Source organism: Symphalangus syndactylus, chromosome 18, assembly GCF_028878055.3.
Source record: "Symphalangus syndactylus isolate Jambi chromosome 18, NHGRI_mSymSyn1-v2.1_pri, whole genome shotgun sequence".
Lineage (NCBI taxonomy): Eukaryota > Metazoa > Chordata > Mammalia > Primates > Hylobatidae > Symphalangus > Symphalangus syndactylus.
This window is the reverse complement of record NC_072440.2, coordinates 79,610,667-79,623,292: the sequence shown is the minus strand read 5'-3', so window position 1 is coordinate 79,623,292 and position 12,626 is coordinate 79,610,667. Positions and strand designations below refer to the sequence as shown.

Below are 12,626 nucleotides of genomic sequence, written 5' to 3'. Positions count from 1 at the left end.
AAGCAAAGACAACAAGAGAATATTAAAACTAGCCAAAAAGGAAGTGACCTGTTATTTTTTTCTCTCTCTTTTTTTTTTTTTGGTTTTTTTTTTTTTTTTTTTTTTGAGACGGAGTCTCACTCTGTCCCCCAGGCTGTGCAGTGGCACGATCTCAGCTCACTGCAACCTCTGCCTCCCAGGTTCAAGCAATTCTCCTGCCTCAGTCTGCAGAGTAGCTGGGATTACAGGCACGCGCCACCACACTCGGCTAATTTTTGTAATTTTTTTTTTTTTTTTTAGTAGAGATGGGGTTTTGTCATATTGGCCATGCTGATGTCGAACTCCTGACCTCAAGTGATCTGCCTTCCTCGGCCTCCCAAAGTGCTGAGATTACAGGCATGAGCCACCACACCAGGCCGACAATATTACTTTCAAATAATAACCTTTATGTGTCAGTCTGTTTGCTTTTACAAATTTCTGTCACTGGTTTTAAGGAGTATGATGATTGTGTGCCTTACAATTTTTTCTTCACATTTCTTATGATTAGAGTTTGTTGAGTTTCTTGAATCTGTGTGTTTTAGATTTCACAAAATTTGGGAATATTTTGGCAATTATTTCTTCAATAATTGCCTCTCCTTTTTTTATAATTACAGTTACTTATTAGGCTATGTGAAGTTGTTTGACACCTCCCCAAACAAATCTGTATTTCCTCTTTTCCCCCCATCATTGTTTTTCTCTATTTTTAAATTTTGGATAATTTCCTGTGTCTGATCTGTTAGACATTTTATATCTCCTTGTCCTTACTTAAAGTGTATAGGTTTTCTTCAAATTTCTTGAACATAGTAGTCTGTTTGTATTATTTTTCTCTTCCTTATGGATTGTATGTTCTCGCTTCTTTATTTGCCTGGAGAATCTTCTTGGATGCCAGACAATGTAAATTTTACTTTTTGGGGTGCTGAATATTTTGTATTCTAATATATATATTTTATTTTTTCATGAAATGTAATGATATTATTTGAAAACAGTTTGTTGCTTTTAGACTTGCTTTTAATCTTTGTAAGTAGGATCAGAGCAGCTTTTAATCTAAGGCAAGACTTACTGTAATTATTGGTAATTTTTATAAACCAATGTTGTCTAGTTTGGTAACTGTTAAACACATGAAATGAGACTAAGAAACTAAATTTTTAGATTGAATTTTTAATTTTAATGAATTTTACCTTTAAATATGTACCTCATTAGAATAGAATTAAGGTACCAGGTTTGAAAATGCAGTTCTAAATCCCATTTGACCCCACTATTAAGGCTCTGTCCTTTATGAGTACTCTGTTAGGAATTCACTAGATGGTCTAAGAGCACAAAGCATTTTATTCCCTGAAACCCTGGGGTTGCTTGCCCTGCTACTTTTTGGTAGTACCTTTCCTGGCCTTCAGTGGTTTGCTCACATTTGTTCGTCAGTACATGTTGAAGTCTTGAAGACCCTATATAGATCTCTGGAGATCCAGGGATCTCCAGATCTCTAGATGCAAATCTGCATACATGCAAATCTTTTATTCCTGGATTTCCGGCTCTTGTATCCTCAGTCTAGGGTGACACCTAGGTTGTGCTGAGCTGTGGCCTAGGAATTCTTTTCCAGACAGCTCACACAATCCTAGGGGTCACCTCATTGGTTTCCACTCACCCAGGCATCACTGCCCTGCCTTGCCTGGTGCTCAGTGTCTGAAAAGTATTGTTAATATATATTCCTAGTTAAGGTTATTTCAGGTGGAGATGAACCTAATCCTTATAATTCCAGAAGTGGAATTCTAAAACAGCAGCTTTTTGCATACATTCAAGTACAGAGAAAAAAATAAAGTAGAAATTTGTATTAAAAAATAAAAAAGTAAATTAATATCAGAAGCCAGAGCATTTTTAAAAGGAAGTTGAGAAAATTTTTTTTAGTGTTTGAATGGCATTTATTCTTTATATTTACTTTTGAAATAAGGGTAGTAAATGAAAATTGGCTAAACTTCTAATTGCACTAAGTAAATTATTACCTAATATTCTTTATGTGCTTTTCTTACCTGATTATACTATGAATTAATTTTGTGAATTTCTTATTATTTAAATGTTTAACTCTGACCTGTGTCAGTATGTTTGCCATTTTTAGTTGCTTGGTTGTTTTTGTTAGAAAGTAAATGTATTGTTGCATCATGCATTTGTAATGTGTATAAAATTTTTTACTTCACAAAACTGTTTATAGGCAATTAGCAATTAGTATTAAGAAGCTGTATAAATTGAAATCACTTTCGTATACTAAAAACTATAAAATGAGAGTTATTACAAAAGATGTTGTTTATTGTTTTATTGTCTCAACCTTTTTAACATAAAAGACTGGGTCATAATTGTGCTAAATTAGGGAAGTAAAAAGAGAATTGAGCTAGGTGCAGTGGCTCCTGCCTGTAATCCCAGCACTTTAGTAGGCTGAGGCAGGCAGATGGCTTGAGCCCAGGATTTCGACAACAGTCTGCGCAACATAGCGAAACCTCATCTCTCCTAAAAATACAGAAATTCATGGTATGTGCCTGTGGTCTCAGTTACTTGTGAGGCTGAGGAAGATAATCACTTGAGCCTGGGATGTTGAGGCTGCAGTGAACCGCGATTACACCACTGCACTCCAGCCTGGGCAACACAGCGAGACCTTGTCTAAAAAAAAAAAAAAGAGAATTGGAGACTTGATAACAAGTTACATAGTGAAAAAAATTATAATTTCAAATCAATCATTCAGCCTTTAAATTTCTTAATAACTAAATCACATTATATGATCACCCATTTATTTTATAATTTTTAGTGGTGTGCTGTATGCCACAGTAATGAAAGAAATATTCAGAGTAATAACTATCTATGAAAGCCCTTAATACTCATTTTTTAAAGTAAAACACATTAAATTTTAAAACACATTACTTTGTTGTCTAAGATTCCTGTTTTTGTCCTAGATAAAAATTAACAGAACAGGAAATCTGTTATAGAAATTTGTTCTTTTATACTTTCATTTGTAGTATAAGCAGAAGTCTATTTTAATGCTATAGACTAAATCTTGAACTTGAGTCCCATATTTGCCATATACAGATTATATCAGTAGCCTTTCTAAGGCTGTTCTTCATTTTGAAAATAACATTCATTTCCATGTTGTGAGGACTGAATTAGATGCAGTTGCCAAGCACATTGAACTATGGCTAAAATAAAGCAAGTTTTCATGCTACTGGTTTTTCATTGTTTCTGGAAGTGGTACCATTAAAATACTGTATATAATGCTTTATAGAGATTAGAACTTAAATATTCTGGCTTAAGTACAGTGGTGAGTCATCTTCATCAATATTAGTAAAGATTGGGTATGAGGCCTTTACCTCATGCCATTTCTTCTAAATTCCTTTATATTGCCTCAGTATTAAGGATAATATTATCTTGCATAATCTTCCTCTGAAATATTTATTACTCCCCTTCTTAATGATTTGGAAAAGCAGTGTATTTTAGATAATATCTTCTTACAGATACTCCAAGTATCACAGCTAAATTAATTAGTGAACAAAAAGATGACAAAGAAAAGAAAAACCATGAAGAGAAAGAAAAAGTTAAAGCGGAAAATGGATTTCAAGACAATTACAGTGTTGTTGTTGCCTCTGGTATGCTTTCTATTTTTTATAATCTTGATTTTGTTTGGATTTCTATAAAATATTAGAATTTTAGTTACAGAAAATTTATGTAATACAGTGTAGTAATACAAAAAGCCGACTTGTAATGATGTTTTAATACTAGATTTTTATCTTTTTATTTTTATTTTTTTTCACTTTCCACTAAATGGATTGTCATCTGTATTTCAGAGATTATAGCAGCTAGCTACAGTTTTTACTTTTTAGGAAAATAGTTACAGATGCAATGCCAAAATTATTTATTTATTGTCATGAGGGACGAATAGAATTGGGAGATTAGATATTGGATTAGAAGGAACATTTCTGTCTTTTGACATTAGCTAGGAATGCATGCCTTATTAAAATATTTTAGAAACACTGTTTTCCTTCATATTAGTGTGTTGACTATGTAGAATCTTACTGATCCTTTTCTTTTAGGGCTGAAGTCTCAATCTAAACGTGCTGTGTCAGCTACACCACCTCGCCCACCATCCAGGAGGGGGAGGACAATACCTGATAAAATAGGAAGTACTTCAGGAGCAGAGGCTGCCAACAAAATAATTACTGTCCCAGTGTTTCACCTGTTTCACAAACTCTTGGCAGGTAATATTCCACAATGAATAAACATCAAAGAAATTTTTGTAGGCTTAAAACTATGTAAATCAGAGGCAGAATCACCAAAATCATTTTAATCAGGTGCCATTGATGAGATCAGTGAGTTAGTGAGACTTCTATACAGTTCCTCCGAAGAGAAGTGAGAGCAAAGAAGGAGTAATCTATTACATATCCTTTTTAACACTATCAAGTTATTTATTTCTACTTTACTGGTTTTCTAAGTTTTTCTGTGAGTGTGCCATGAAATGATTGATGAAATAAATATTTAGAGAGTTCATGAGAAGTTATTTAGGAAACACTGTGGGGCAAATTTGTAGGACTAGTTCAAGCAGTAGAACTCTTAGACCACTGGTAGTTAAGCCATATGTTCTTCCCAGATAAAACACATTTATTGAGCACTGTCCTGTCTGTTGTTCAAGGTGATAACAGGTTGAGCATCCCTAATTCAAAAATTCAGTATCTGATACTTTTTGAGTGCTGACATGACACAAGTGGAAAATTCCACATCCGACCTCATATGACGGTTGCAGTCTAAACACAGGCACACAGCACACAGTTTTTTCAGTATCCACAAGAGGAAAAAGACCTTCCAGCCCCCTTCATATATTTTTTGAGCATGCCGATTCCTCCCTACATATCCATAGTGGGTAACAAAACTGCAAATGTCCATGCCAGACGTGCCAACAGCAGGTTTCCCATGATGCCCCACATGATGCCAAGATGTGTGTGCATTACTGTGTTTTTTTGCTCTGTGGTGTTGGAAATTTCAAAAAGGCCCCAGATACCCTTTTGGGTAACAGTGATAAAAAGAGGAAGTATTTATGTTTATCTGTAGCACAGAAAAACAAGCTATTGTAGAAACTGGACAGCAATGTAAGTGTGAAACATCTTTCAAGAGAGTTTGGTGTTGGAATGACCACCATACATGACCTGAACAAACAGAAAGATAAACCATTGGTGTTCTGTGCTGCAAGTGGTGAATAGAGGTTAATGAAAAATAGAAAAAGCACTCCATAAAGCTAAAAATGAAGATATTGATTGTGTATTGAAATAGTGAATCCATCAGTGTTGGCAGTGAACACGTGCCTCTTAATGGTATGCTGATCATGAAACAAGTAACTATCTATCATGATGAACTGAATGTTGAAAGGAACTATGAATATTCAACACACTGGTTGCAGAAGTTTAAGAGAAGATATGACATTACATTTTTAAAGATTTGTGGTGATAAAGCATCTGATGATCATGAAGCAATGGAGAAGTTCGTTGATAAATTTGCCAAAGTCATTGCTGATGAAAATCTGCCAGAACAGTTTATAATGCTGATGAAATATGTCACTGTTCTGGTGTTATTGTCTCAAAAAGACACTGGACTACAGTTGATGAGACAGCCCCTCCAGGAATTAAGGATACCAAGGACAGAATAACTGTCCTGGGATGTGCTAATGCAACTGGCATACATAAGTACAAACATGCTATGATAGGCAAAACCTTTCACACTTGTTGTTTTCAAGGAGTGAATTTCTTACCAGTCCATGGTTACGCTGACACAAAAGTATGGATCACCACAGACATCTTTTCTGATTGGTTTCACAAACATTTTGTACCAGTGGCTTGTATGTACTGCCCATAAGCTAGACTGGATGATGTAGGAGTTTGTTATTCCTTGATATCACCCAATTCATCCTCCAGCTAAAATTCTCAAAACTGATGTTTATGCTGTGTACTTTCCCTCAAATGTGACTTCATTAATTCAGCCATGTGACCAGGGTATCTTTAGATCAATGAATAGAAAATATAAATCCCCACCTTCTTGAACAGCATGCTGGCAGCAGTGAACAGAGGCGTGGGTGCAGAAAATTTTCAAAAGGAGTTTAGTATAAAGAATGCCGTATATGTTGTTGCCAGTACTTGGAACACAGTGACAAAGACACAGTGGTGCATGCCTGGCAGAACCTCTGGCCTGCAACTGTGTTTAGTGATAATGATGAACTGTGTGTGACTTTGAAGGATTCTGTGTGTCAAGAGAAAAAAAATGATGTCTGACCTCCTTACATATGTAAAAAATATACCTTCAGAGTTCAGCAGTAAGCTGGAAGAAGTAGATGTCAAAGAAGTTTTGAACTTTGATAATAATGCTTCAGTTATTCATTCACTGACTGGTGGTAAAATAGTTGAAATGGTTTTGAATCAGGGTTATGATAGTGATGAAGAAGGTCAAGTTAACACCACAGAAAAGGTGCTTATAGAAGAAGACATGGTGAAAATGTATGGTGGACGTATTGAAGGATTAGGGCAGCATGCATTAACAACAGAGTGAAAAACCATGTCAGCTTTTAAAATTGAAGAGAGACTTCTGAGCTAAAAACCACGTTAATGAGGCAGGTGACTCCGCAAGAAGCATTTTTAAAAGCCTTCCAGCAGAATGTCTCTTCATCCCCCATAGGATCCACTTCCTGGTCCCTCAGCTGCTTCTGATGTTTCTTCCTACCTAAAAAACACAGTTTATAGTAACCTTTTAATAAAAACACAGCATCATAGGTGAAGACTGAAAGCCTGCTGTTGTTTGTGGCTGCTTTTTCCTTTTTTTTTTTTTTTTTTTGGAGACGTAGTTTCACTCTTGTTGACTAGGCTGGAGCGCAATGGCGTGATCTCAGCTCACTGCAACCTCCGCCTCCTGGGTTCAAGCAGTTCTCCTGCCTCAGCCTCCCGAGTAGCTGGGATTACAGGCGACCGCCACCACGCCTGGCTAATTTTTGTATATTTGATAGAGACGGGGTTTCACCATGTTGACCAGGCTGGTCTTGAACTTCTGGCCTTAGGTAGTCCATCTGCCTCGGCCTCCCAAAGTGCTGGGATTGCAGGCATGAGCCACTATGCCCGGCTGTGTGGTTGGTTTTGTTTAATAGCTGAAACAGGTATCCTGGTGATGCTACTATGCTGCTTAGTTGCCCTGACACGTTATTTTTTCAGTGTTAATGGTATGTCATATTTTTACTGTTAAGTACTTAATGTGTGAATAAATGTAAGAAAGTATTTCTTGGTAGCTTGTAGATTAAGAGTCAGGAATGATGACTCTTGTTGACATGGATGGCTGAGATAGTGACACGTTTGCTTTCTGATGGTTCAGGGTACACAAACTTTATTACAGGCACAAAATTATCAAAAATACTGTATAAAATTACGTTAAGGCTATGTATATAAGGGATGTGTGTATGTGTGTATACACACAAAAATAAATTTTGTGTTTCCACTTGGATCCCCTCCCTAAGATAACTCATTGTGTATGTGCAAATATTAGAAAATGAAAAAAAAAAAAATCTGAAACAGTTCTAGTCTCAAGTATTTTGGATGAGGGATACCCATCCTCTATTTTATCACCATTTTCATGCTGTATTAAAATGAAATTGCCAACTCAGTTCAAAGGAATTTTTCTTCTTAGCTTTACATTGTTGATTCATGGTGGAGGTCAACAAACTATTGACTGGTGGGTTGGATACCTTTGTCCAGAGAGGTCCTTGTGACATATTTCATGGCCCATTACCTAGGTGATGTGAGTCTTGCCTTCTGCCTGGAATAAAGTTTTGTTGGAATACAGCTATGCCCATTTACTAGTGTATTGTCCATAGCTGCTTCTCTGCTACAACATAGATTAGCAGTTGTAACAGAGACTGTATGGCCCCCCCAGCTTAAAGTATTTATTAGCTGTCCCTTTATAGAAAAAAATGGCCCACAGCAGATTTATGGAAATGTCTGTTCCTTTGTTTACGTTTTGCCCATGACTTTTTAACACTTTTACAGACATTATTGTTCATTATTATATGTCAGAAATAAACTCACTTTTTGTAAACTTTCCAATGGCTGTTGAATTTTTTAATTGTTTTGAAATTGGTTTCACAATCAAACTCTTGCCTGTAATTTGGTAAAAGCAGATAATAATTAAACCAAGTAAATGTTTCTTTCTTGGTTTCCAGATTTAACTTAGTTGTATCATTTTAGGCCAGCCATTGCCAGCTGAAATGACACTTGCCCAGCTTTTAACTCTCCTATACGACCGAAAGCTTCCTCAGGGTTACCGCTCAATAGATCTGACTGTTAAATTGGGATCAAGAGTTATAACAGACCCAAGTCTATCAAAAACAGATTCTTATAAAAGACTACACCCTGAAAAAGGTATGTGCATAATACTACTTTAAAAATTACAGACTGTCATACAAAGCGGCAGAGATTTCTGTAGCTAATGACTTAATTGACTTGTGTTTTTATTATATCAACATAAGATATAATTTTTTTATAACTGAATTTTTGTAAATATAAAAAATGGCCATTATTTCATTTGGAAACTAAGTTGCATTATTTCTTATAACATCATTTGTTTTCTGAGCGCATGTACTTTAATTTCTGATACTTCTGTGAGAGCTATGTGAATTGTTTTATAATAAAAGTGAGAAACTCAACTTACAACTTACTTATAATTTATATTGAGTGGCATTTCTTTCATATACACATGTTTTCTCATATAATTGAGATCACATATTTTTGTTTTTTACTTATATATTCCATTAATTTTTTTTTTTTTTTTTTTTTTTTTTTTGAGACAGAGTCTTACTCTGTCTCCCAGGCCGGAGTGCGGAGGCGTGATCTCAGTTCACTGCAACCTCCGGCTCCCGAGTTCAAGTGATTTTCCTGCCTCAGCCTCCTGAAAAGCAGGGATTACAGGCACCCACCACCATGCCTGGCTAATTTTTGTATTTTTCGTAGAGACAAGGTTTCACCATGTTGGCCAGGCTAGTCTGTAACTCCTGACCTCAACTGATCTGCCCGCTTCGGCCTCACAAAGTGCTGGGATATAGGCATGAGCCACCGCATCCGGCCCTTATATTCCATTAAATATTTTTGAATGTCCATTTTTGAATTGGCTGTTTTTTCATACAAATATAAGAAAATTTATTTGTTCCCCAATCATTGAAACACTATGGTTGTTTCCAATTTTTTACTCCTATAAATGCTATGTAAGTTTTCATAGTGTGAGTATGGTATGAACTTATTTAAACTTTCCATCTTTCTCATGACTAAAATTCAATCTTTAGTTATTGGTCTTTTGTATTCTTCAGCAAATTTTGGTATATTTTCTTTGCCCAGTTTTTCAGCACGATTATTTCTCTCTTTTGTTTTAATGTTTAAAGGGTCTGGTTACGCGACCTTTTGGTTTTCTTTAGTGAGTAATTCAGAGTTAAACTAATACGGTATAATTTTTTGTTTTCAGTAAGAGAAGTCTTTGTCATTAATTTTTCTTAATAGGATACTTTAGAGCATATGATATGCTATGAGAACTTTGAGAACTTATTTATTTTAACATAGGATGTAAGTTACAAGTATGCCCTAAAGGACAGTGCTTCTCAAACTTCAGTATGCTTACAAATGACCGGCATCATACTGTTAAAATGGAGATTCTTCATTTCAAACTAGCTTCCAGATGATGCCCATGCTACTAGTCCGTGAACCATTCTTCCAATAACAAGACTAAAGAAGGCAGTATCAGAAGTCATTTAAAGGTCATTGTAGCGTCTAGCCATAATACAGCTATATCTAAATAAATGATGTTTTGTGCTCTTTTTTGAGTAGCAAGAAAGCAGTAATACCTGCTTTTGTAAATGAAAGAATATTATAAAAATATACCCTTTCTTACCTATTCAGTTATTTGTAATTTATTGTCTAGATCATGGAGACTTACTTGCTAGCTGTCCAGAAGATGAGGCTCTCACTCCAGGTGATGAATGCATGGATGGGATATTGGATGAATCTTTGCTTGAAACCTGTCCAATTCAGTCACCATTACAAGTTTTTGCAGGAATGGGTGGACTGGCTCTTATTGCTGAAAGACTACCCATGCTATATCCAGAAGTAATTCAACAGGTAAGATAAGATTTCCTAATCGAGTATATCATTCCATAGCTAAGCCCTTCATTCTTTTTAATGTTTGTTTTTTAATGTACTTGGATTAACTGTGTAGAAATACGCTTTGCTTTGTATTTTTTGAACATTATATAACTCTTTCAATGGTCAGTCTGTACAGAGCTTCATGACCTTTAGTAAGTATGGAAGAAATGTTGAAGATCAAGCACATTTGCCAAACTTACTACACCGTAGCATTTATCTTTATTTCATGGTTGTAACACTAGCATTCTCTTTTCTATGCTGCTTTACGTGTGATATTTATTAGAGATATTATTGGATAGGAGAGTAAAATAGCAGTGTATACTGCAACCAATATATGTCTTTTTGTTTACCTTTTATTCCTGTTTCAGATGCCATTTCCATTTTTGGTAGTTTAGAAACATGACCTATTCCTGTGTTCATTTACAAAGCTGTCAATATCTGTGCTTTCCATGCTCTTGTATCAATCAGTAGGAAGTTTGGTGCATGGAGAGTTGTAAAAACAAAACTTTATGTTTGTTGAATGAAGTAGGGGAATTACTCTCTTTGATTTCATGTCGTGTGTGTGTGTGTGTGTGTGTGTGTGTGTGTGTGTGTGTGTGTGTGGTTATTTTGGTATAGTAGCTCTAGACTCTATTATAGTTTCCTGAGCTGCTGTACCAAAATGCCACAAATGGGCTGGCTTAAAACAACTGAAATTTATCCCCAACAGTTGAGGAGGCTGTAAGCCTGAAATCAAGATATCAGCAGGGCCATGCTCCCTCTGAATTCAGGCTGTAGGGAAGACTCCTTCCTTGCTTCTTCCTGGCTTCTATTGGTTGCCAGTAGTTCTTGCTGTTCATTGGTTTGTAGCTGAATCACTTTAATTTCTGCCTACGTCGTCATATGGCCATCTTTCCTGTGTGTCCTTGAATCTATCTCTCCTTATAAGGACACCAGTCATTTAATGTATGGTCCTCCAAACCGTTATTTCCTCATCTTAACTTGATTACATCTGCAAAGGCCCCATTTCCAAATAAGGTCACCTTCATAGGTACTAGGGGTTAGGACTTGAACATATCTTGGGAGGACAAAATGCAACCCACAATAATACTTATTCATGTTATTGCTTACCTACTATTCAAAAATATAAGATGATATAACTATGTTATAAGGTGATTGACACAGAATGAGTAAAATTTTCTTACTAGACAATGACATAATTACTCAAAAGTTTGAAGCAGAAAAGACCCCAACATTTTCAGCATTATTATTGCTCAACATAAATGATTTTTTCTAATATAGTATTCAGTGTGGTTTACTATATTGATTAGTAACTGGAAATGGGGTCCTGGTAATACATACCTAAAAATGTGAAAGTGACTTTAGAATTGGGTACTTGGCAAAGTATGGAATAATTTTGAGTAGCATGATTTTAAAAAAAATCTAGGCCGGGCGCGGTGGCTCACGCTTGTAATCCCAGCACTTTGGGAGGCCGAGGCGGGCAGATCATGAGGTCAGGAGATCGAGACCACGGTGAAACCCCGTCTCTACTAAAAATACAAAAAATTAGCCGGGCGTGGTGGCGGGCGCCTGTAGTCCCAGCTACTCGGAGAGGCTGAGGCAGGAGAATGGTGTGAACCTGGGAGGCGGAGCTTGCAGTGAGCCGAGATCGCGCCACTGCACTCCAGCCTGAGTGACAGAGCGAGACTCCGTCTCAAAAAAAAAAAAAAAAAAAAATCTAGATTACCTTGAACAGATTGTTAGATAAATTGTGGATGATAAAGCTTCTGCCAGTGAGGGCCCAGAAGGAAGTAAGGATCATAGGGGAGAAAACCTACAGTGTCTTAGAGAATATCTGGATTGTCATAAGCAGACTTGTTAGACATATGGGTGTTTAAAGTGCTGACAAGGAGGTTTAGAAGGAAATGAGGAACATGTTACCAGAACCTGAAGGAAAAGGGATCTTTGTCATATAGAAGCGGAAATATTTACTAATTTGTGTCCTAAATATAGAAAGTAGCACTTGCATGTAATGAACTTGGATATTTAGCTGAGATTTCCACACAAAGTGGTGAAGGTACAACCTGTTTTTTTCTTGCTGCTTATAGTGAAATGTACGAGGAAAGATATAAATTGAGAGAAGAACTGTTGAGAAACAGGCAATCAGTGCTTGTCAATTTGTGAAATTACCTATCCAGATCACAGAAGGTGCTAAAATTTAGAGATTCACTATCAGAAAAGCATGCTCCAAAGTATAAGCCAAGGGTGAGGCTGGACAACCTTTTGCTAATGCCTTAGAAACATCGAAAGTCAGAGTATTCAGTCACATAGAGGGCTCTTTGAAGAGATTAGGCATGTAACTCATGGATCTCCTCAGCCCTCTAAGCATAAGCCAGGAATAGAGGATATGATGTGATGATGGAAGCACCCAAGAGCCATGGAACGTAA

At 36.3% G+C, this 12,626-nt stretch overlaps 1 protein-coding gene across 24 annotated transcripts in view; it reads left to right on the top strand.

Annotated features, from left to right (window-relative positions):
- BIRC6 (baculoviral IAP repeat containing 6) overlaps positions 1-12,626 on the top strand; it is a 263,052-nt gene that overhangs the window by 168,063 nt on the left and 82,363 nt on the right. For all 24 annotated transcript variants that reach the window (XR_008652580.2, XM_055253540.2, XM_063623684.1 and 21 more), the window contains 4 exons: positions 3,507-3,638; positions 4,083-4,247; positions 8,259-8,432; positions 9,979-10,175. Coding sequence is in view for 23 of the 24 variants with exons in the window: in XM_055253540.2 (XP_055109515.2) it covers positions 3,507-3,638; positions 4,083-4,247; positions 8,259-8,432; positions 9,979-10,175 (668 nt within the window). In the remaining variant the exon portion in view is untranslated. The remainder of the gene's footprint in view (positions 1-3,506; positions 3,639-4,082; positions 4,248-8,258; positions 8,433-9,978; positions 10,176-12,626) is intronic.